The 24,350-nt window shown below is 38.8% G+C and overlaps 1 protein-coding gene across 1 annotated transcript; it reads left to right on the forward strand.

Annotated features, from left to right (window-relative positions):
- The first annotated feature begins 236 nt into the window (after nucleotides 1-236).
- tmem11 (transmembrane protein 11) lies at nucleotides 237-24,269 on the forward strand. Its single transcript, XM_059979476.1, has 2 exons — nucleotides 237-337; nucleotides 14,828-24,269. Exons 1-2 carry the CDS (start codon nucleotides 279-281, stop codon nucleotides 15,342-15,344), a joined length of 576 nt encoding a protein of 191 aa, XP_059835459.1. The 5' UTR covers nucleotides 237-278; the 3' UTR covers nucleotides 15,345-24,269.
- Nucleotides 24,270-24,350: the final 81 nt, after the last annotated feature.

Raw genomic sequence — 24,350 nt, forward strand, 5'->3', positions numbered from 1 at the left:
GTCCTGCCCCTCTCCATGAATTGTTATGCTGACAGCGAAACTGTCCTTTTGCCAGTACGAACGGCGACCCGTAGTTGTGTCCTTGCCACTGATTTGGTTTTGGACATTGTGCCACGATTACGAGCCTTAACGTGAGCGTTGCATTTTAGGAGTTGTAGTCCTATTTTCAGCACAGCGCAGACCGACACGCCGAACGTAAACTACATTACCCACCAGGCCGTGCGTCGCAGCCTGGCCCCGGGGGAGGGGGAAGAGATAGAGAAAAATTCCTTCCCTGGATGCTCGTCAAGATGGCGACTTGTGGACGGAGGCGCGGTGTCACAGGGATTAGGGAAAGGTCAGTCTCTACGCTTTTGTAAAGCATTATTTTAATCCGACGGATGGAGCGAAGGCTTTGACGCGCTTCTGTTGCTTAGCGGTCAGATCCCGGCGGCTGATTGCAGCCCGCGTTGTCATATCGGGGGCTGCAATTTCAATAGTTGCCGACCTAACAGCCCGGACAGGGGTGGGGGTGGGCACCGGACCCTCTTTGATCGGGTCTGTAATCGAAAAAAGATGCTTATTCTGGTTAATATCTGAACAATAAATTAGTAATTGCACTTTCCGGTGTGGGGGTCTTCGTGTACTCGAAGCTTCCAAACTTGGGAAGGGCCTCCACAGCTGTGGAGTGGGGGGTGTTTCAGGAGTGCCGGAGTAATACTTAAAATTACATTTTTCTTGACCGCCTATGTCTGGATTGGCCATGAATTGATCAGGATGTACTCCATGTACTATTCTGCTGTGGCCTCGGTTTGAGATTTTAGGCGGGCTTCAGTCCTTTTCAGCCCTGAAGGGGTCATTAACATATAGCATTGGACTGTTCATATTCCCCGGTAAGGAATGAAATCAATGTGAAGAAAAATTGATAAACTTGAATTGTCTGTGTATATTTTAAGTGACGTATAGGTAAACCTCTGAATTATGTGATAAAATTAGGTCCAATTTCAAATGCTTACTATACAGTACAGAATGTTCTATTTACTCTGGGAATGTAAACTATTAAAAGATATCTGTACTAATTAGGTATATAGTTAAAATAAGTGTTAGGAAAAAAAAACATTTTTTTCACAGTAGTTGTGTGCACTTCAATTTAATCTGTTGATAAAGATGAGCTGCAGAGTTACTTTGAAATTATTATCGAGGTGAAGAGTATGAATGAACAAAATTAACACAACCGGTTGCCACACCTGCCAGATGCTGGTGTTATATCCTTTAAAAGCAATTATTTTGTTTCAGGCAGTTCACTGTGTTACATAAGGACAGACAAATTGTTTATGATCTGTGACTTTCTTCTCACCTGGACTATAAATTGAGAAAAAGTTTATTAGTTCCTAATCATAAAGATCAATTGATTTGTAGTGAATGCTAAGATCTTTCAGAAGAATGAAAGTGAATATTGTTTTATATATTTTATGGAATGACAGTTTATAATCTGACTCCTCCTTTCAAAACAAAAGAGAACACTTGTATCACAGTTTTCCTTTTGCTTCAAGACATCTGAAAATGTTTTACAGTTAATGAGCCATTGCATTTATGTAACTTTTAAACAAGAGAAAATCTGCAAATGCTGGAAATCCAAGCAACAACCACAAAATGCTGGAGGAACTCATCAGGCCAGGCAGCATTTATGAAAAAAAGTACAGTGGACATTTCAGGCCGTGACCCTTTGGCAGGATGTATGTGATTTACATGTTTTATTATTTGTGCTGTACTAATATTTTTCTTTCATGATTTTGAAGCATCCCAAAGTGGTTCACAGAAAGTGAAGTACTGTTTGAGGTATGACTGTTTTGAAAATAAAAAGCAGGACAGCTAATTTGTGGAGAACAGCCTGCACAAATGGTAATGTTATAGTCGACAAGATTCTCGATTTTCTTTTATCCCCAGCAGCATTTGCTGTGGAACAATAATGAGAATGCCCATGCCATTGAAGTCGCGATATGCAATTTTACATTTGCTTGCGAGGACAGATGGCTTATTTGAAAGGAATGTTAATATTCACATTGAAAGTGCTTTTTAAATAATTTTGGACGATCTCACTGGTATACAGCTCTAAGCCATGACATCCAGATTTAACAATGAGTTGTTTGGGATTTAAACCCTTGGAGAAAGTTGATAATATGTTTTGAATATGGACCTTAAGGTCCAATGCATGGCATATGAAGGAACTTCCCATGCTGCAGAGGTTTTACCCTTTGACAAGGTATCAGACTTGTCATTATATCAGTTCTAATGAAAGATTATTAATTGGAAATATTAACATTGTTTTCCATCCACAGATGCTTCCTGACCTCCTGAGTATTTCCAGCATTTTCTGTTTTTATCAAATCATTTAAAATGCTTTGTCTCTCTATGTTTTTCTTCACTCTTTGATAGTAGACTGGACAGAAAAACACTCAGGTTTCACTATTTTCTAACCTGTAGGAGTCTTCTCAGACAAAGCCACTAAAGGACTGTTGCAGTTCAACTTGCTATGATGTGCAGTCAACTTTTATATGTGGAGCAGTCAGTTATCATTTCCTTTGCACTAAATTAGATCCACTGAACTCTGCTTATAGTTAACCTTCAGATCACCAAATGGAACTTTGGCTCATTGGCCCTATGTTTTACTGCACCCTACCTCACTTACTGCTCCATTATCCCCACTGATTAATTATTGTTACTGTTCCTGAATCTTTTACCCTTTAAGAGACTCTAACTTCAATGTTAATTATTAAAAGTTTGAATTAAACATCTTTTTAAAGATGAGCTTGTTTTAGTAAATGTTTTTTTCAACTTCAAATTCTTGAGGTCATACACTGATAACTTGGTATTCCAATGTGTCAGCTTAAATTTGGCAAGCAGCGTATTTGTCAAGTGCTGATAGTGTTCTGCTTATCAGTGTATTGGTGCTGTGCATGATTTCACGTTTACTCAGCGAATTAACAGTTACGCTTTGTCTCCATGTGGCAACTATGTTGCACATCTTAGCATGATGTATAATTTATTGAAAATACTAGTCAACATACTGGTTTAGTATTTTCTAAATCTTTTCATATTTTTTTTAAATTGTTCACCTGGAAATTGGAGTATCTTATAATCTTATGAAGAACACAAATAACTGAAATGTCAAATAATAGTTTGAATGGAACAGGTATACACTCAGTGGCCACTTTATATACGCAGTACACCTTGTTAATGCAAATATCTAATCAGCCTACCATATGGCAACAACTCAATGCATTAAAACATGCAGAGATTGTCAAGATGTTCAGTTGGTCAGACCAAGCATCAGAATAGGGAAGAAATATGATCTAAGTGACTTTAGCTGTGGAATGATTGGTTGTGCCATACAGGGTGGTTTGAATATTTCAAAAACTGCTGATGATCTGGGATTTTCACGCACAGCAGGGAATGACGTGGAAAACATTCAGTGAGTAGCAGTTCTGTGGGTGAAAACGCCTTGTTGATGAGAGAAGACAAAGGAGATTTGCTAGAATATATCGGGGTGACAGTAAGTCAAACAATAATGTGCAAAGAGTTTCTCTGAACGCATAAGTTTGAATCTTGAAGTAGATGGGCTACAGCAGAAAACCACGCTGTTTTCTACTACTATACCTAATAATGTGGCCACTGTCACTTGAAGGGATTGCGCACCTAATTTATTTATTTATTAATGTTATTTACTGATTGACAAACTACACTTTTTAAGCTCAAATACAGACAATTCCAGTTAATTTTGGCCCAATTACATGGCTGCTCCAATTAGCTGAAGTTCCATGGAAATAATCAAAAAGGTCTAAAAAATACAAAGTATCATTTAACTGAGTAACAAATTATGTATTTAAATGATATACAGAACTATTTTGAACACTACCAATACTACTATAAAACTGTGGATTACTTCCTAATAGTTGTCGATGGAGGAACTCATCGCAGTCATGTTCTTTTGATTAACTAACAAATAAAATCAGTGCAGACACCTACTATGGAGCTGCCTTCATACAGTGCTTTTGACAATTGCATCCTCCAAATCTTCACTTTCATTATAGCATTCAAGATGATTATTGATGCCTTCAAATTCTTCATTGTTCCAAACTTGAAGTAGTAAAATCATTCTATTTTCACTCCCAGCCATAGCTGGCATCTCCAAGCCTGAATGCTTGAAACTGCAGTGAGCAAAACAGTTTTGAATTGTCTTGCTGCTTATTTCTTGCCAACTATCTGTGACAAAAATCACTACTTTTTGAACACAAACATGCAACTGACACTTAAAAACTGTTCCCTCTGATCACGATGTAGTGTCTAATAGCTACGCAAGTGCATACATCTGATGGTAGTTACAAGCTATTCAGCAAGTATCCTGTTCCAATTAAGCAGCATAGTGTCTTAAATAAACAAAGAGAAATCCCAGCTATTTTCTTGATTCATTTTTGTTTGTGAAGAATTGTACTAAATCAGCAGCTGCTCAGATTAACTGATGGCCCAATTAACCGGAATCTACTGTATGTTCTTGCCCATTTGATTAATATTATTCTAATTCTGGTCAGAGCAGGACATCAACTGATTATGCACTTTTTAGCCAATTAGCCTCTCCAGCTGAATCTATGATACGCATTTTTAGAAGTCTTACACTGAGGTGCATTGATGAATTCGAGAACTTTCTGAAATTGACATGCCTTACAAATGATCTTAAACCATGTAGTGGCTTCCCAACCTGTCTTTGTTGTTTTATATCTAGAGCAGCTGTAATAATTCAAGTTTGAAGGTTGTAGGTCACCATAAAACCTTTCTAGAAAAGGAGTTTATCTGAAAGATGTTTCCTTTGAATTTAGATCAATGTCAGGAATACACTTATTTGATCTGGATTACTGTATCTACAGGCAGTGGTGTATTCCATTTGCCACTTGAGCACTGAGGGAGAACATCATCGACAAATCCTGTAAAAACTGCCCACGTCCTAAAAGGTTAATGAAATCATGCCTCTGGACCTTTGCATGAGTTCTGTTTCAGAGGTGTTTTTATCCCAAGCTTTGCATTTTGGATACTTAAAATTGACTAGTGATGTAACGTGACCAGAAAACCTTCCTTAAATTGTTGGGGACTGATCGGAGAGGCAGAGGCGGGTTACTGTTGGCATGTAGAACCTGTCAATTTGTTTTAGCAACCTGATGGATGCAAGGAAGGTCAGTGTTCAGCTATGGTGGCAGCTATTAATTTGGAGTTGTTTAAGGTTCCAGAACTTGCCTTGTTGGTAAGTTCATCTCGATGTCATTGAGATTTTAGTAACTGTTCACTGATGCAGTACAGCATTCAACAACTGAGAGAGCAGTGTTCTAGAGCTCCTCTGCCTCAGTGTTTTAGTTTTTTTTCAGCAGTTTTCTGCTAATGGCTATAAAAGATCAGATACTTATAATGAGTTACTCCAGCTGTGTTGCTATCAGATTCTAGCAAGTTTGTTGTGGCCATGGAAGATAAAGTCAAGTATTTTGGTTGGCTGGCAGTTTTTGATCCTGAATGCACAAAGTATGGCTTTTGCCAGGTTTGATTACAAACTACTCTGCTATTTGTGTTTAGGTCTCTCATTGAATGTTTCTACCTGTTTTTTATTGCCACTTAATGATAATGTAAAATATTACTATCAAAATTAGAAAAAACTCCAGCAACAGAGATATAATATTGCCATTATACTGACAAAAGTCTCAGAAATCCCATCTGTTACAAAGAAAGATTACTCAGGACACCATCTCCTTGTGGACAAATGTTCCCACCTAGATTAGTGCAATTAGTTAACCTGAACATGTTGCAGGCTTCATTTTCACAGCCTCAGTGGATACCTACTGGATGGTGGAGGGTCTCTCATTCCTGGTGGCATCTTCGTGAGTGGTCCCCTAGGCTGCATTGTACCAAGTAGAGGATACATCATATCTGTTGGAGTTGCACCTCTTCTGATTGGTGATGGTCCTCCACAGTCTGGTGTGCATCCCTCAGTAGTTCCGCAATAATATAGGTAACTAGCTGCACAGTTTACCATGCTGGTGGTGGTATTGCTTGCCGAGGTGGTGGAAATATTCCTTGCACAGAGCCTACCAACCCAGCTAGGCCAGAAGGGACATTGTAACCCGCTGCTCAGCCCTTACCAAGACCTCTTACTGGGTGATTAATTGCAGTATCTGAAGAAGGAAGTTCTTTTATTTCAGGAAACCAGTGTTTCATCACAAACCAGGAGAAGGCCAAGAACATTGTCTTTACACTTAGCCCGCTTGCAGCTTTTAGGTTTGATCTACCTGAACACATCATAATCTCATAGGATAAACTATATGTGTTTGTGGAACACTTTGAAGGCTTCACTGAAAATGCAGCCATCCTGAAAGAAGCACTTCATTCTGCAATCAACATGTTCTAGAATTTTCCTGCTCGTGATTAGGGGCTAGGGTTAGATGGACAAGTTTATAGATTAATGGGAAAAGTTGTCCCTACAAAAGTTGCAGTTACCAAGAATGAAACCAGAAGCTTCTGTTTGTATGGCACGTGTCATGTTCGCCTGGGAAGAGTTTTGCATCTTGCTTGTGTGATTGTTGAAAAGCAGAATAATGGGAATAGAATACAGACTACCACAACACAGGAACAGACCCCCCTTTTGCCGAACTAATTAGGCACTTGACCAAACTAGTCCCTTTCGACTAGACAATGGCCATATCCCTCCATTCTCTGCAAATTAATGTGCCTTTGTAAGGCCCTTTTAAATACCTGTATTGTGTTTGCCTTAACTACCACCCCCAGCCGCTCATTCCATTCTCTGCATTTTTTAAAAAAGACCCACCCATACATTTCCTTTGAGTTTTATTTTAATCCTGGGACAAAAATACTGGCTGTCATAATTTAAAATATCTGTCAGTTCTCCCCTCTGCCTCTGATGCTTCAGAGAAAACAGCATGATTGTCCAAACTCTCCTACCACATGCTTTCTAATCCAGGCAGCATCCTGCTAGACCTCTTGTGCACCCTCTCCAAAGCCTTCACAGTTTTCCTTTAATGGGGCAGCCAGTACTCCAGGTGCAACCTGACCAGAGTTTTATAAAGTTGCAACATAACTTCCCTGAACCTATTGCCTTGACTATTAAAGGTAAACATGCCATACGCCTTCTTTATCATCCAATCAACCTGTGTAGCCAATTTCAGAGAGCTATGGACTTGAACCCCAAGATCTCTCTATACATCAAAGTTTGGGTTTTTAGTATTAAGTGTACTGTCCCTTTATGTTTGATCTAAAGTGCAATACCTCATATTTGGTTGGACTAAGCTATATCTGCCATTTATCTGCCCATATCTGCAACTGCTATATATTCCACTTTATCCTTTACTTCTCATGGAGGAACCTCAAGCATGAGGGCATTGTTTCAGAGTAAAGATTGTTATTTAAAAAGCAGATGATGGAGAGTTTCTTCTGAATATCATGAATCTTGCTTGAATCATGAAGCAACCTGAGAATGTCTTATGGCTGTAGGGAGGCTGTGAACTGACATGTCAAGGCAAGTTGCTTCTTATTGTCATTTCAACCATAAACTGATAGACAGACAGACATACTTTATTGATCCCGAGGGAAATTGGGTTTTGTTACAGTTGCACGAACCAATAATAGAGTAGAAATATGGCAAATTAAAACAAGAAATAATTAAATGATAATAAGTAAATTATGCCAAGTGGAAATAAGTCCAGGACCAGCCTGTTAGCTCAGGGTGTCTGACACTCCGAGGGAGGAGTTGTAAAGTTTGATGGCCACAGGCAGGGTTGACTTCCTATGACGCTCAGTGTTGCATCTCGGTGGAATGAGTCTCTGGCTGAATGTACTCCTGTGCCTAACTAGTACATTATGGAGTCGATAGGAGACATTGTCCAAGATGGCATGCAACTTGGACAGCATCCTCTTTTCAGACACCACCGTTAGAGAGTCCGGTTCCACCCCCACAACATCATTGGCCTTGTTGATTCTGTTGGTGTCTGCTACCCTCAGCCTGCTGCCCCAGCACACAACAGCAAACATGATAGCACTGGCCACCACAGACTCGTAGAACATCCTCAGCATCGTCCAGCAGATGTTAAAGGATCTCAGTCTCCTCAGGAAATAGAGACGGCTCTGACCCTTCTTGTAGACAGCCTCAGTGTTCTTTGACCAGTCCAGTTTATTGTCAATTCGTATCCCCAGGTACTTGTAATCATCCACCATATCCACACTGACCCTTTGGGTGGAAACAGGGATCATTGGTGCCTTGGCCCTCCTCAGGTCCACCATCAGCTCCTTAGTCTTTTTCACATTAAGCTGCAGGTGATTCTGCTCACACCATGTGACAAAGTTTCCCACCGTAGCCCTGTACTCAACCTCATCTCCCTTGCTGATGCATCCAACTATGGCAGAGTCATCAGAAAACTTCTGAAGGTGGCAAGACTGTGCAGTAGTTGAAGTCTGAGGTGTAGATGGTGAAGAGGAAGGGAGACAGGACAGTCCTCTGTGGAGCCCCAGTGCTGCTGACCACTCTGTCTGACACACAGTGTTGCAATCGCACATACTGTGGTCTGCCAGTCAGGTAATCAATAATCCATGACACCAGGGAAGCATCCACCTGCATCACTGTCAGCTTCTCACCCAGCAGAGCAGGGCGGATGGTGTTGAACACAGTGGAGAAGTCAAAACATGCTCCAGGACCATGGTGCTACGTGAGACAACACAAAACTATACTAGACTATGTGAGACAACTCAAAGCTACACTCATAGGCATCCATTAGTCTTGTGAGACCGTAGATTTGCGCCTTGGAAGGTTTCCAGGGCGCAGGCCTAGGCAGGGTTTTATGGGAGACTGGCAGTTGTCCAAGCTGCAGGCCTTCCCCTCTCCACGCCACCCCACTGATGTTGTCCAAGGGAAGGGCACTACGACCCAAGCAGCTTGGCATCAGTGTCGTTGCAGAGCAATGTGTGTTGTTAAGTACCTTGCTCAAGGACACAACACACTGCCTCAGCTGAGGCTCGAACCAGTGACCTTCAGATCACTAGACAAATGCCTTATCCACTAGGCCACGCACCAGTGAGCATTTTAAAATGCTACACCAAAGGTACACTAGACTACAGGACTACATAAAGTGCACAAAACAGTGTATGGCAGTACAATAATTAATTAATAAATAATTAATTAACAAACAAGACAATAGGCACAGTAGACGACAAATTTCAATATAATAATACATGATGTAGATGTCAGTCTAGACTCTGGGTATTGAGGAGTCTGATGGCTTGGGGGAAGAAACTGTTGCACAGTCTGGTCATGACAGCTTGAATGTTTCGGTACCTTTTGCCAAATGACAGGAGGGAGAAGAATTTGTATGAGGGGTGCGTGGGGTCCTTCACTATGTCATAATAACAATGGAAAGTCGAATTGAAATGGGTGGGCATCAAGAAATACTGACTTGTGATGGGACAGGGCAATCATCTACCAGCTTGTACTCCTTTCCCTTTCCCCACCACCTTATTATGGCCTCTTCTTTTCCTCTCCAGTCCTGATGAAGGTTCTGAGCCTGAAACACCAGCTGTTTATTTCTCTCTCTCTCTCTCTAGATGCTGCCAGACTTGTTGATTTCATCCAGTACTTTGTGTGTGTGTGTTCCTCAAGTTTTCCAACGTTTGCAGAACCTCATGTTTATTAAAGTCTCAATGTTTGAGATCAATTTGGTAACTTACACATCATAGATTTGGTGATACTTGCTCAATGGAGAGGTTAAAAAAACTGGAACCAGTTATTTGCAGAGTGAGCTGCTCTAGGAGCTTAAAAGTCACACAGATTGGGCGCCATGGTAGTGTAGTTATTATTGCAATACTGTTACAGCTTGGGGTGATCCAGAGTTTGGAGTTCAATTCCATCGCTATCTGTTGTTATGAGTGATGAACAGACCTGATGGTCAATGGGGTGCAGAGTTAACCATTCCCAACCCCCCTCCTGAGAACTACAAACTATTGCTGACGCTATGCTGCTCATGAGAGAGAGAGAGATAAAGCCCAGGCAAGAACATTTGCTACAGATAAGAGGGGGAGAGAGACTTGATTTACTGTATTATGACCCCTCCTGGATTATTTACCTTCCATTACAAGGACTTCACTTTGCTCGTTAAAATTCCTCAGGAGATGGCAGGAGTGGCCTGATTTGATGGACACAGTCATTCAGAGTTGATGGATAGCTGAGACCCCGTGAGTGGGGATAAAAGACAGGTCTGGAGAGACACCCTTCAGACACACCAGTGGACACTGCCTGAGTGTTGGGAACCCACAGAAAGGTGGGGGCTTCGGAGACCGATCCAGGAGATCGGTCAATAAAGCTCACAGTGTTACAGCAGGGCCGGTGGGGACTTGTGTGTGTGTCCGCTCATGCCAGAGTGACAAGTCCACCACAGAAGAACGGTCTAGCTGAGGAACAGAGGGGTCATAACTGAATGGCCACAACAATATGACGGAATCAGAAAGTAATAGGAGGTTTGCCTGCTGCAACTGTTACATCTCGCTCGCTCGCTCTCTCTCCAATGATTTCAATACAACCATAACTATGTCAGCATTTATGAACTGAACTCTATACTTTCCTATGACAATTCATTTACCCCTAGACATCGATGGAGCTTGTTTATTATTGATCTTTATTATTCCTACACTTTTAGGTTTATTACTGCTAACTTGTTTTATATGTATATTTGCATTTTTGATATTGTATTGTGTAGTTTACTAATAAACACTTTTAGTTTGGTACCACCAGACTTCAACGGATTCTTCTTTCTCTGCTGGTCAGACACCCAGTTACAGGGTACATAACACTGTGTGGAGTTTGTGCATTCTCCCTGTTAACTGCATTGATCTCCTCCCATAGTCCAGAGATTTACTGGTGAGTAGGTTAGTTGACTGTTGTAAATAGTCCTGTGATTAGGCTAGTATTACCTAGGTGGGTTGTTGAGCGGTGCAGCTCATTAGGCTGGAAGGGCCTGTTCCGCACTGTATAAGTAAATTATCAGGTGATATTATATGAATTTTACTGACATATTCCATGCCTTCAAGATGGCGATCACTAGAGACAATAAGCTAATTTATAGAATCTTAATTTTCTATATTTCAATAGAGGGGAACTTCAGGAGCCAGTTACAGGCCCTTAGTCTGAGATGGTGGTGGAGATGCCATGAAATTTCATCTTTATTAGAGGTGTTTCTTTCCTTTGGTGAGTGTGGTAGTTAGCTCCTTGCAAGAGCAATATTGACAATGTAACAGATCTAGGATCTGGATGTTATAGCTTCTCTGAATTGACAAATCCAGCTTGTGCTATTTAGAGGTGCTTTTGAGCTTGGTGTCAGTTTGGTAAAAACAGGTTAGGACTTGATTTTCATTTGCCGCTACTTTAATTGCTCCCCAACATTTTAATAGCTGTCTCTTTGCTTGATGACTTTAATGGACCTTCAGTCCATCTTTGATTACTTAAGCATCTAGATCATCTGGTAACAAAAGCCTTCAAAATCTTTAACGCCCAATGTAAAAGCATTACATAAACGTAGTCATGTGGAAAATATTACGTAACTTAAAATTGCAGAGATAGTGTACAATTGATAATCTAAGCAGAGAACAAAGTTACTGTATTGAATTGTTTTCTTTTGCTTCCAATTTTAAAACAATAATTAGTTATGCTTAGAGACATTTCAAAAACTGTTGTAAGACTGGGTGCATGGAGTAAACCAGAATAGGAGGGTAAAAATATTGGCGAGGTCAATGCTGAGGATTTTATAGATCATCATGATGTCAGATTGTGTGTTGGTTCCTTCAGAGAATGGGTAACAAGGTGTCTGAAGAGGCATTGTGGTAGGATGTGCACTTGGATCTGTGTGGTACATGGGAAGGCTAAAGACGTTGGGAGTGTAACTGAGTGTTCCAAGTGATATTTTGAGTTATAGAATGTTGTTAAATTCCAGGTCGAAGCACCTACCTTATAGGCATGATAGTGAAGGTAGGCAGTATGGGCATGGGGATTTAAAAATAATGAAAAGTTATCAACCTGAAACAGATTCTTTCTCCATGAATGCTGCCTGACCTACTGGGTACTTTCAGCCTTTTCTGCTTATACCTCAGGTTTCATGTATCTGCAGTGTTTTGGTTATGCAGTGCCACTGCAGTGATGGGTCAATTGCAATCGAATAAGACTTGAGACCTGCTGTGTTTGTACATATGGACTAAAGCATTAGATAAGTAGCTCAAACGATTTGTGGTGTCACAACTAGGTATAGAGATGGTTGTAGGGAAGTGTTAGAGGAGTGTTTTGTTTCTCTAAAACTCAGAGGAAGTTCTAGTATGTTTTGGTGTTGATATCTAATAACTAACAACCAATAACATCCTGTGTCATAAATAATTCATTAAAAACATTTATCATGTATCGTGTATTTTCCTCACTACACTTTTTCACCTTTAACAACTATCTGGTGTTCTTGCACTTATTTGTATAAAAATCACAGCATCTCAGACTCTCCACTCAAATATCAGGTCTTCAAAACAGTTGAAGTATTTCTTTATGATGGCAAGGACCAACATAGAAAATCAGTAGGTATCAGTATAGGTATGAGAGAATTTCGGAAATATAAGTTGTATTTATAGAAATATCAGATGGTATTTGAGTTCTATTTTTATGTTTGATTATTGAATTGAAATATTATTTGGACAGTCATATTTATCTTTGTTTAACTGCCAGATTACAGCTTGTGATAACTGTGTTATAGATATTGTATGGTTATTGACTTGTAAATAACCTTTGTTCACATAAATGAGTATTACTGCCTGGGATTTTGATCAATTTAACTGAGAACTTTTATTTGTGAATCACATGCTCCTTTTTTCCACAGTAGAGCCCAAAAAAAACGGAATATCTTAAAGTATGAAAAACTAAAAATTCAAAAACAGAAGTGTCAGCAATTCAAATATATTCATCCCCCTTCGTCAGTACTTAGTTAAACCACCTTTCACAGCAATTACAGCCAGTAGTCTTTTTGGGTAAGTCCTTATTAGCTTTGCCCAACATGATGGAGCAAGATTTGCCCATTCCTCCATGCAAAATTGCTCAAGCTGTGCCAGGTTAGCTGGGGAGCAGCAATGGACAGCAATCTTGAGGGCTTGACAGAGATGTTTGATTGGGCTAGGTGAGGACGCTGACTGGACCACTCAAGGATGTTAATTTTCTTCATTTGAAGCCACATGGTTGCTCTGGCAGTCCTGCTGAAACACAGACTTCCTCCCCAGTTTAAGCTTTCTCACAGAAGCTAGGTTTTTATCCAGGATCTCTCCACATTCATCTTCCCATCAATTTTGACTGGATTTCTGGTCCCCGATAGTGAAAAAGCATTCCCATAATATGATCTACCTCAATCATACTTTAGAGTAGGTATGGTGTTACTTGGCTGAAGCACAGTATTAGATTTACCCCACACATACTGCTTAGTGTTGAGGCTAAAAAGTTACACTTAGTCTCATTCAACCATAAGCCCTTCTTCCATGTCTTTACAGAATCTTCTAACTGATGCTTTGTGAAGTCTTTACGGGCAAAGATGTGTTTTTTTTTAGCCAGGGTTGCTTTCTTGCCACTCTTCCATAAATACCTTTTTGTGGAAGGCTTTAGAGATTGTGGAACCATGAGCTTCATCTCCAGTTGCAGTCACTGACTTCTGTGGTTCACTCTGATTGATTGTTAGTGTCACAGCAGCCTTTCTTGTTAATGCCAGTCTTCTCTGGTGTCCTGACCTAGTAGTTTGGCTTAATATTTTTTCCACTTTTTCATGATGTATTGCACTGAACTATGCTCTGTGGCTTTGAGATGCTCTTGTACGCTTCCCCAGGTTTGTGCTCCTCTTATTATTTCCCTGTTCAGAATCCACCATACTGTTGGACCTTACAGAGAGAGGGGTTATTTATTCTTCTGAATTCATTGAAAACAGGCGATCCAATTTTCTACATCAACAAGTTGAGTTAGTAAGGTGATACTGTATATTACACCTGATGAAAGTTAGCTTAATAAAACAAAGGGGATGAATACTTTCCCAGCCTCATTATTTTGGTTTTTAATTTAATAAATTTGTGATGTTTTGGAATTGTTATTTGATATGATACACAATGTTTTGTAGATTAGCTCAAAAAATCCTACTTCAATGTATTTTAAGCTTAGAAAATGAAACAGTAAAATAGTTGAGAGGGCTGAATACTTTGTCAAGGCACTGTATTGGTAATAGATGACTGGAAGCATCTGTACACCAGCTTACAATTTTATTGCAGTTAGCCAGCCACAATCTAGATGAAGCATGAAAATGCATACAGTCATTGCTCTGTACTGATAAGTATCTGGATAATTAATTATCTGCAGAAAAGCATTCTTTTTAGAAGTTATTATATAAATCACATTCCAAACTTGTTTATAGCCAGTGGTAAACTTCAAAGTGTGGGTCATTATGCTAATCTAGGAAATGCAGCAGCTGAAATGCAATGTGGTCTCACAAACAGCAGGATTACAAATAGCAGATCTTGTCTTTCATTTTAATTTGTTTTGATTAACAAAAGTTAAAATAACTAAAGTAAAACTGAGGTGAACCAAATGTGCCACAACTAATACCTCCCTTTTTAGTGTGCTCAATCTGAAAGTTGAAGATGAAGGATGGCATAGCACCTGAAGTTGTCATGGATATCCAAAGTTACTAAGATGTTTTCACTTTCACATCTTTCCTTAACCTGGTCCTTTTGCTTTTCCTTTTGTGTGCTGCAGGGCGCCACTAAATTCAACAGACTGCTACATCGTCCGTGAAATTTACAATGGAGAGAATGCGCAGGAGCAGTTTGAATATGAGCTGGAGCAAGCCCTGGAGACTCAATACAAGTATATTATTATTGAGCCTACCCGCATTGGAGATGAGACAGCGCGCTGGATCACAGTTGGAAATTGCTTGCACAAAACATCTGTTATTGCAGGGTCTGTTTGCCTGTTAACCCCAATAGCACTGGCTTCGGAATACACCCGTTATGTAACCCTGCCTATTGGGGCCATCAGTGTGGCCTGTGCAGCGCTCTATGGCATTTCTTGGCAATTTGATCCCTGTTGCAAGTACCAAGTGGAATATGACACCTGCAAACTCTCCCAATTACCTCTGAATACACTTACATCATCCACACCCGTGGTTCTGGTTAGAAAAGATGATATTTACAGGAAAAGACTCCATAATACAATAGCACTGGCGGCCTTGATGTACTGCGTTAAGAAAATCTGTGAGATCTATGCAGTATGACTGGGACAAATGGAACAGTTGCGTATTATTACATATTGTGGTCAGTGGAGACTACAGGAACAAGGTCTCCAATAGATTTTCAGAAGTATCTCCCTTTGTGCACTGATACTTCAAGTCCACGTAATAGTTCTTGCCCATCCCAATGATTTTGATTCTCTGTAAAAGACCAGTATATACTTGACATTTCTATCAGAAATTCAATATATGCAGAACTACTGATATCTTTTGGTTGATGAGTAGGCAACTGATCCTCTTGATTACTTTCATATTCCATGCAATTCCAAAAAATAGCATTATCTGGCTTGAATGAAGTATTTTAAGTTGCATTCATGACATCTTTCAGCACAGAATTCCCAGATAAGTCCTGATTATTAGTCAAAAGTTTATGTCAATTTTTTTTTGTGTTACAGGAATTTTAAAGTAAAATATGACCTTCAGATATTATCTTTTGGTGCTGCTCTGTAGCCCTTGAAATTAATTAAATCTAAAGTTGCTGCAGTTTCATTACTAGAGGAAAGCCAAGTAGGTTTGCAATTGAAATAATCACTTCAAATTGCATCTGAAAAGGCAATATAACTGATTTGCAAACCTACGGTGACTTGGCACGTGTAAATTTACCTGTCATTTGCTTTTCAAAATAATTGGTTCCTTGACATATTTATTGACAGGTTTATTTAAAATTCTTAAACACCTTAAATGTTTAAAAAAGTGGGACTTTAATGTTGCCAGCTCATTCAGTGTTTTTCTTTTCTTCACGAACAAAATTCCATTCTGCTGCCCTGATCCCTCCTTCTGCTATAATTGGAATCTGTTGCCATTGGAATTTGATAAAATAATTTTAAGTTGGCATGACATGTTGTATGATTTCAAAATTGTATCCAAGTAAGATTTGAAGTTAAAACTTAATCTGCAGTGCACATATTACCTGCTACGAGTTTCCCTGCAAGGAAGTTGTATTATAATGGACAGACTTTTTGTTAAATATGACAATAAAAGGGAACATTTTGGATACAATCTCAATTTTGCCAAAATTCCTAATTTTGACTTTGATGATATTTCCTGCCTGACTCATTGGTCAGTATTTACTGCATGTTTGAGTATTTTATTTTCATTCCTCATGATATTACATGGGAAGCAAAAGGTCCTTGATTGGTTTTGGGATATACTAACACTTTAGGATTACAATGCAACAAAACAAATTTACACTTATTTTCCTTGGCTTGCATTGTGGAAATGGTATTTATATGATGCAGTGATGAAATGTGTGTGTATGGCAGGGCAAGGAGTGTGTCTATGTGGCACACTTCTAGGCATAAAGATATTGGGAATGTTATGCAAATTATATTTTAAGAAAAGGTAATTTTTTGGAAACTTTATAGATAACTTGTATCTTGGACATTCTTAGACAATCCAATAAAGAATGAAAAATGCCATTGAAAGTGATAAATGATGTGTAAGTGACATAGTTAACATTCAGTTCCATTGGAGAAGTTGGTGCTGATTAACGTAGAGCTTACGTGAAATGCAGTTATCCTGAACTTTAGATGTACTTGATGGTAGCTGGCATTATCCTGGGGAAAATATGATGCAGTCCCTTTCAGCTTCCTATATTTGCTCAGGTAAGCAGCAGGTTACACTAACTAGACACTTCCAATGTTGGCTTAGTTCATATATTACGAACAAATGAGTCAGAATTCTTTACACATAATGTCATGCAATTTGCAGTGCTTAACACTGACAAGTTGAAACAATAGATTATTTTGATGTATCATATTTAAAGAGGCATATTCTACAGCAGTGGTAGCCATCACTGTGGATTCACGCCTGCAATTGGCATTTGTCGAAAGCTACAAAATTATATTCTATCTTGTGCACCATAGACATGTGCAAAAAGTACACACTCAGATGCAATAAACTTCAACTTTTCAATGCAATAAAAACTAAATTTAGCCAACTTACTTATTACAGTTATTACATTATCTGGCTGTCAGTTTGATAAAATCACTAACCCTCGAAATACAAGGTCCATGAATTTGGATTCTAAGCTTGAGACAATAGGCATTCTTGTGTTGAAGTGTTATTTCCAGTTGCCCTATTTAAATAATCTCTTGCATGATTAGCGGATGTATTTTCCTCCAAATTTGTGAGCCCATTCTAAAGATCTGTGATCATCTTCATACTTCAATTTCTTTGTTGCTTTCACCATTGCTTCGTCCAGCACCCACAACAGGAAATACTAATATCCACGAGAGGAATGCAGATGACTGTTCAAAGAACTCTAGTTTATTTTTACCTGGTATCCCGAAGCAGCATTTACTTGAGAAATATGAAATCGCAATACTGTAGTATTATAAAATTCCAAACAAATGATGAAATTAGAGGTGCAGAAGGTGCATATGAAAGAGCCACATGCTGCTTAAGAGCTGTTCTGTAGAAATTAACACTTCCATTGCAGAGAGAGCTAGGATTACCATATGCAGTTGCACTGTAATTTGACAACTTTATGAGAATGTCACAATTGTTCCATTTTCCATCACACTCCTGCCCTCGCTTCACCTGTCTCTCCCTAGTTTCCCTATGACAGTTTCCTCTGACAAAATTATAGATACTCATTCCATTCAAAATGGCTGTTTATAAGTTGTACATTGTCCTTAAGACAAAGCAATGTGACCATTTTAAAAATAGCACAAGCTAAAGTGATAAACATCTTTCTACTTTTCAATAGAATATGTTCTCTAACAGAACTTGTCAATTGCATTTTCCTCCATAAATGCAGAAAATGCTGAAAGCATTCTGCTGATCAAGCAGCAACTGCAAAGAGAAGTAGTTAATGTTTAAGATCGTAAATGTTATCTCTTTCTCTTTAAACAGATTCTGCTTGACTTGTGTTTCTCCAAAGCAATCAGCTTTTTGCTTTATTTTCTCTTGAACAGGAAGGTGTTTGTCAATTGTTCATGAGGCAATGAACACAATACTAGTCAGCTGCCAGATTTTCAGTGTAAATGAAGGAGTTGCATGAACTATATCTATTCATTTGCAGAGGTAAGGGATGTACTGTGTTGACACTTAAGTGTTTTACACATCAAAACAATTCCCGAAAATATTTTCAGAGTGGGTTTTTTTCCTTTGGAAAAACATTTCAATTTGATAAGAGAAGTTAGTGGTATTGATTTTGAATTGGTTGTTCTTTTAAGGAGCTAATTAATGTCTTTATGATCAAAGCTTATGATGAATATTTTTAAGGCTACAATAATTTAACCTTGCATTGAAGCACATCATTGCTGTTTGTGTATGCCATCATGGTGAAAAAGATTTATGGTTTTTATGTTGCCAAGTATGAAATGAGTGAACCCCATGGGCAATTTCGGTATTCTTTCTCATGTTCTGAAATCTATTTTGGTATTTTGTTAAGGTGTGCATCTGGCAAATTACGTAGATGATTAAATTGGCATGTTAAGAGTTCCATTTTCTTAGTGCTAAATTATTTGAATTACATACGTTAAATAAACTTGTTAGTGAGCAAATCAAACGTGTTGCTGACAAAAGAGAAATGTTCTTGCAAAACAACAATTTTTAAGATTTACTATAAGTTAATGCATATGAGTCATCTATAAATGACATTAGGGTTCTTCTAGGATCAATGGTTTACAAAGAATTAGAGCAGCAACATCTTACAGCTAACTTCAAACTGAGGTATTATTGTTAACTAGTCCCTAACATGTTTTTCAAGTTACCTGATGCATTGTTATTGACCAGGCTTCTTCTAGGCAGTCCCTTGGGATTAAGGGTGACTTGCTTCCTCTCTGGGCTAGTTGTTCTGAGATTGATGATGAGGCCACGGATTGGGCAGGTGGTGCTTGAAGTGGCAGGAGGGTTGGTAATATGCAAAATGGCACAGTCCTTCCATCATTTTTGCTGGGCTTTTGTGCACTGCTGATAGAGATGCACTTTCTGGATCTTTTCTGCCATATTGGTGGGCCAGGGATTCCCACATATGAGTATGGATGTTTCATTTGAGAGCAGAGAATGTATCAGCATAGTATAGGCTCTTTAGCCCAGAATGATATGTGAACCTTTTAATCTACTCTAATGTCAATCTAGCCTTTTCCTCCTACCTAATCCTCCATTTTTCTATCTATATGCCTAAAAATTTCTTAAATGCCTCTAATGTATCCATCTCTAGCACCGCTCCTAAAAGGGCATTCAATGCACCCACCACTCTGCAAAGAACCTACCCCTTATTTTAACTCCTGTCCTATACTTTCCTCCAATCACCTTAAAATTATGCCCCTTTGTATTAGCCATTTCCACCCTGCAAAGGTCTATCAACTCAACCTATGCTGCTTAACATCTTGTACACATTTATAAAGTCACCACTCATTCACCTTCACTCTGAAGAGGAAAGCCCTAGTTTGCTCAACCTATCTTCATATGACATGCCCTCTAGTCCATGCAGTATCCCGGTAAATCTCTACATCCTCTCTAAAGTTTCCACATTTTTCCTATAATGAGGTGAGCAGAATGGAACTCAACAAATTATGGTATAAACAGTGTTTTAGAGCTGCAACATTACCTTGCACCTCCTGAACTCAATCCCCAGATTAATGATGACCAACACAGCGTATGTCTTGTTAACAACGCTTTCAACTTATGTGGCAACTGTCAGTGATGTATGGAGGTGGACCCCAAGATATTCTGTTCCTTACACTGCCAAGAATCCTACAATTAGCTTTCTATTCTCCTCAGATTTGACCTTCCAAAATAAATCCCCTCACATTTTTCATATTTGAACTCCATCTGCTATTTCTCAGCTCAGCTCTGTATCTTGTCAATGTCCCACTGGAACCTACAACAACCCTCTACACTATCCACAAGTACTCTGCAAACTTTCTAACTCCCTCTTCCACTTCCTCATCCAAATCATGTTGTTTTGAAGGAGACTAAGAATATCCTTTAATCAATCATTTTCTCCATCCCAGAGCTTTGATTGTTTGTGTTGGGAGAATGTGGTCAGGTATGGGATGATGCAGTCTCCCCAGTGGATGCCATTATCCATTTTGTGCTGGGAGAATACTTTGAAATTGGTCAATTATCCTAGTGGATTTGGAGGATTTTATGGAGAATGGTGCTACCTCCCCCATACTCAGGTGTGGCTGGGATCGAAAGATTGAAATACAGCTCCGCAATAGACTATGGACTGTTTGAGGTCTTGGTCTTTGCTCACTTCCTTAAATGCCCAAAGGCTGAGTGGGTATACTTGAGGATCAATAATTAATTAAATCATTTGCCTGAGAGGAGGGTCCTGAGATAGAATGTTCACAATTCTTAGTCACATCATGGACTTTCTATTATGGAGTATCATTGTGAGTTAAGGCACGTTGACAGGGCTTAGTAGCAGTCATACTAATCTGAGTGACGGTCCAATCTGTTACACAGTGGATCTAATGCACAGAAGTACATCACGTTTCCAAATTCCTATTAATGTGCCAAACAGTGCATTTTCCAATGCAACAGGGCCACAATAAGAAACTTAGGTGTACTACTTTGGCCGAGTTTCAAGGCAGGACACATTATTAACCCTGCATGAAATTTGCTGGCTGAATGGAATCTGAGTTTTGGTAAGACTACAGATGAATGGATATTTGTGAATGTGATAAAAACTGTAGATCTATGTATTCTGTAATACCTTTAATGTTTCTGGTCCTTTTGAAAGTTTAAAAAATAATTTTAAAAAGCATTGCTAGAAAGTAAAGCTCAGATGTGGCCTACCACTATCTGCAACCATATCTGATAGTTAACAATTCAAGGTGATTTTGAAATCATTCCATCCCTATCCATTCACTACTACTAATGCAACAATTGATGAATTAGTTCATGTTTTTCTATCATCAAACAGTGCATAAGAACACAAGTTCTGTGCTGATCAAATTCCTTTACAAGCTAAATATCAGTAATATTGCCAATTAGCACTAAACAGTAAACAATGATTGAGGTTTGCAATCATTGCAATTTAATTTTAATATATGGTTAAATGATAAGCTTTGTGTTATAAACCTAGTAAACATTTCTTACCTTAGGACTAAGTAAACTCTTTTTGTGCTCGTTGAAATAAATAAATGTATATATGATACAGGGTTTCCTACAAATGGGACAATGGTGGTTTTCAAATACTTTATAAGTTGTCAAATAATGATCTTTTGGAGCCATCAGACATGACAAAATGCCCCCTACTGAAACTAATGTCCACTTTATGTAATCTAAAAATGCAATATCACTTTCTCTCTGTTCTGGTGTTTTGTAAGTGGACAGATTTGTTGGCTGCCATATTCATCCAAAGCAGCACATTATTTTTCCTTTGCCTTCTTTTTACAATAGCGTAAAAAGCAGGTTTCTGACTGCGAGATTCATAAAATTAAAGTGTGTAAACGATGACAGAAATTAACATATTGTACATGCAGTCCATGCAAACACACTTGCTGAGTGTAATGTTGTGTCCCTTTTTTGTGGTGGAGATAGACTAACTAAGCAGAAACTGGCTGCAAAGGTTTTAATGCAAACAGATCAGCTATTTGTTCCATCAATTTTGAGTTAATGAGCTTTTGTTTTTGGATAGTAAAGCTTTTTGGCACCAATGAATACATGATGGTACATTGTTATTAAACATCTCTACAACAGTCCTTTCATCACTTTTAGACTTGCACTTTGATATTCCAGCATCACTACTCTTGTACATGGGTATTACTGATTTTTTTTTTCTTTATTGACCAGACACTGTTGTGGGGAGCAGCGGGGTTAAAAACACATTGCAAATTTGTAACTTGGTATCTTTCATGGTTCAAAAGAACTTGTGCAAACTTAATTTATTGTTCGGTTTGGGTTTCTGTGTCATAATTCAGTCTTGGTTCCATCTATTAATTTAACAAAATCTAGTGCAGAGAAACATTTTGTACAGTGTTCTTTCACCTGTCATTTCCATTTTCCACATTTGGATCAGGCTATGGTGATTGCAAATCTCCAACTAATTACATTTAAGAATTGTTAATGAACAGCAGAGCAAAGAAATGGGATGAATCAAGGACAGAAAGAGGTAAAATCTCCAACAATAATTCCTAGCTCCACAATTTCAATTATTTTCTCAGTTTTAAATTGAGGACTTTTACAGTAGTACCTCTTTCTGTACAAAGTAAACCTGTAAATGAATGTCAATTGAGGCAAGCTGGGATTGAGCAGCACAAATACCTGGTAACATGGAAATTCTCAATTTACTTGTGTAGATATTGGCCTGCTTTTCAAATGATGCACCAATAAATGTTCATCTGTTTAGCAGTAAATTCAGAGTTCAATTATTGTTCAATCCAGCAAATCCAGGTTATCTGCCGACTGCAACTGTATCTGGAGCCACTGCAACACCTTCAGTGCTGGAACTGAATATGGCCCAAACTCCAAATAACTTCCATTGTACATTCTTTCACATGGCCTTTACTTTCTGCAATCGTATTCTGATACTTACATTAAAGGCTCAATTCTTGGACCTCAAGAACCCATAAAGTTTGAAATCAAATGTTGAGTGTGCAATGAATTGGTATTAAATTCTTCTTACTGCAATTATTTGTATAAATATATTAATACTTAATTATATAAATGAATTTTGTATAAATGCATGATTATCGGTGTAATCTTAGTCAAATGTCATTAACAATCACTAAAAATCAACTTGAACTGATCTACTCTAGATTACAGTGATTTTAAGTCAATCAGTTATTAAGTGGGCTGGGGAGTGGCAAATGGACTTTCATTTGAAAATTGAGAGGAAGAGACTGAATGGTAGGGCATTGTGGAGTGTAATGGAACAGGAATCTAGGAGTGCAAGCACAAAGCAACACACACAAAATACAGGAGGAATGCAGCATCTATGGAAAAGAGTAAACAGTCGATGTTTTGGACTGAGACTCTTCATCAGGACTGGATGAAGGGTCTCGGCCCGAAATGTCAACTCTTTGCCATAGTTGCTGCCTGGCCTGCTGTGTTCCAACAGCATTTTGTATGTGTTTCTTTGGGTCTCTAGTATGTGCAGAGTTTGCTAAAAGCAACATGACAGATAGAGTGGTGAAAATAAAACTATGGGGGCTGAAGGGCAAATTTTTCATATAGTTGAGTACATGGAATGAGCTGCCAGAAGCAGTTGAGGCAGATATAATGATATAAGCACTTGGATCAGTACATAGAAGTGAAAGACTTGGAAGGATATAGGCCAAACTAGCTGGGTAGATTCCATTGGTGTGACTCGTTGGGCTGAAGGGCATTTATCTGTGCTGAGTTCCTCTTTGACTTTAACAATATGGTGGAACTAGGGACTGGAGAGAGAAGCATGATGAATGGGGGGGGGGGGAAGAAACAGTGTGTAGGGGTTGAGAAGAACTGGAGATGGAGGAAGAGAAAACAATACTCTAAGGTCAGCAGTTCCTTTTAGCTTGGGTTTTACCTGTATATGTTGACATAATTAGTGATAGATACAGGCTGAGCCAAACCTTCTCATTTACCTTTAGTTAATGGAGAAATGGGGTCATCACAAGTGGACAACTGGGTCAACACAGGATGGGCCTATTTCCATGTTCTGTCCATGCACTTGGCATAAATAAAAGCTGCAGATCAATGCCTCTTAGCAGAAAACAAATTTTAATCCATTTGTTTCACTTGGGCTGATATTGCAAATTATTGCAATAATAAAAGCATGTTTCAAAATTCAGATACTGAAAAGTCACTAGGAGGTTTGGCTCACTCAAGTAGCTTCACCCAAAACATAGATAAGGTATATCTCAGGTGCAAAGAGTTTTGGACTTTGCATTCACAGTCTGCAACCTGAGTATCAGTGCAATGCCATACATTTGATTTCTATATTATGAATACACTAGTTCTACAGGTTGAGCACCCCTCAGTTTGATAGCTACAGTAACAATATTCTCCCACTTCCTTGCTTCTTCCACACAACTTAACTCAAAATAATGA

This window comes from Hypanus sabinus, chromosome 9 (genome assembly GCF_030144855.1).
Source record: "Hypanus sabinus isolate sHypSab1 chromosome 9, sHypSab1.hap1, whole genome shotgun sequence".
Classification (NCBI taxonomy): domain Eukaryota; kingdom Metazoa; phylum Chordata; class Chondrichthyes; order Myliobatiformes; family Dasyatidae; genus Hypanus; species Hypanus sabinus.

Excerpts from the sequence above, each read along its gene's own strand:
- tmem11 (XM_059979476.1), top strand. The coding sequence starts at position 279 with ATGCTCGTCAAGATGGCGACTTGTGGACGGAGGCGCGGTGTCACAGGG. Across the intron at positions 338-14,827 it reads GTCACAGGGATTAGGGAAAG|GGCGCCACTAAATTCAACAG; the intron begins GTCAGTCTCTAC and ends TGTGTGCTGCAG.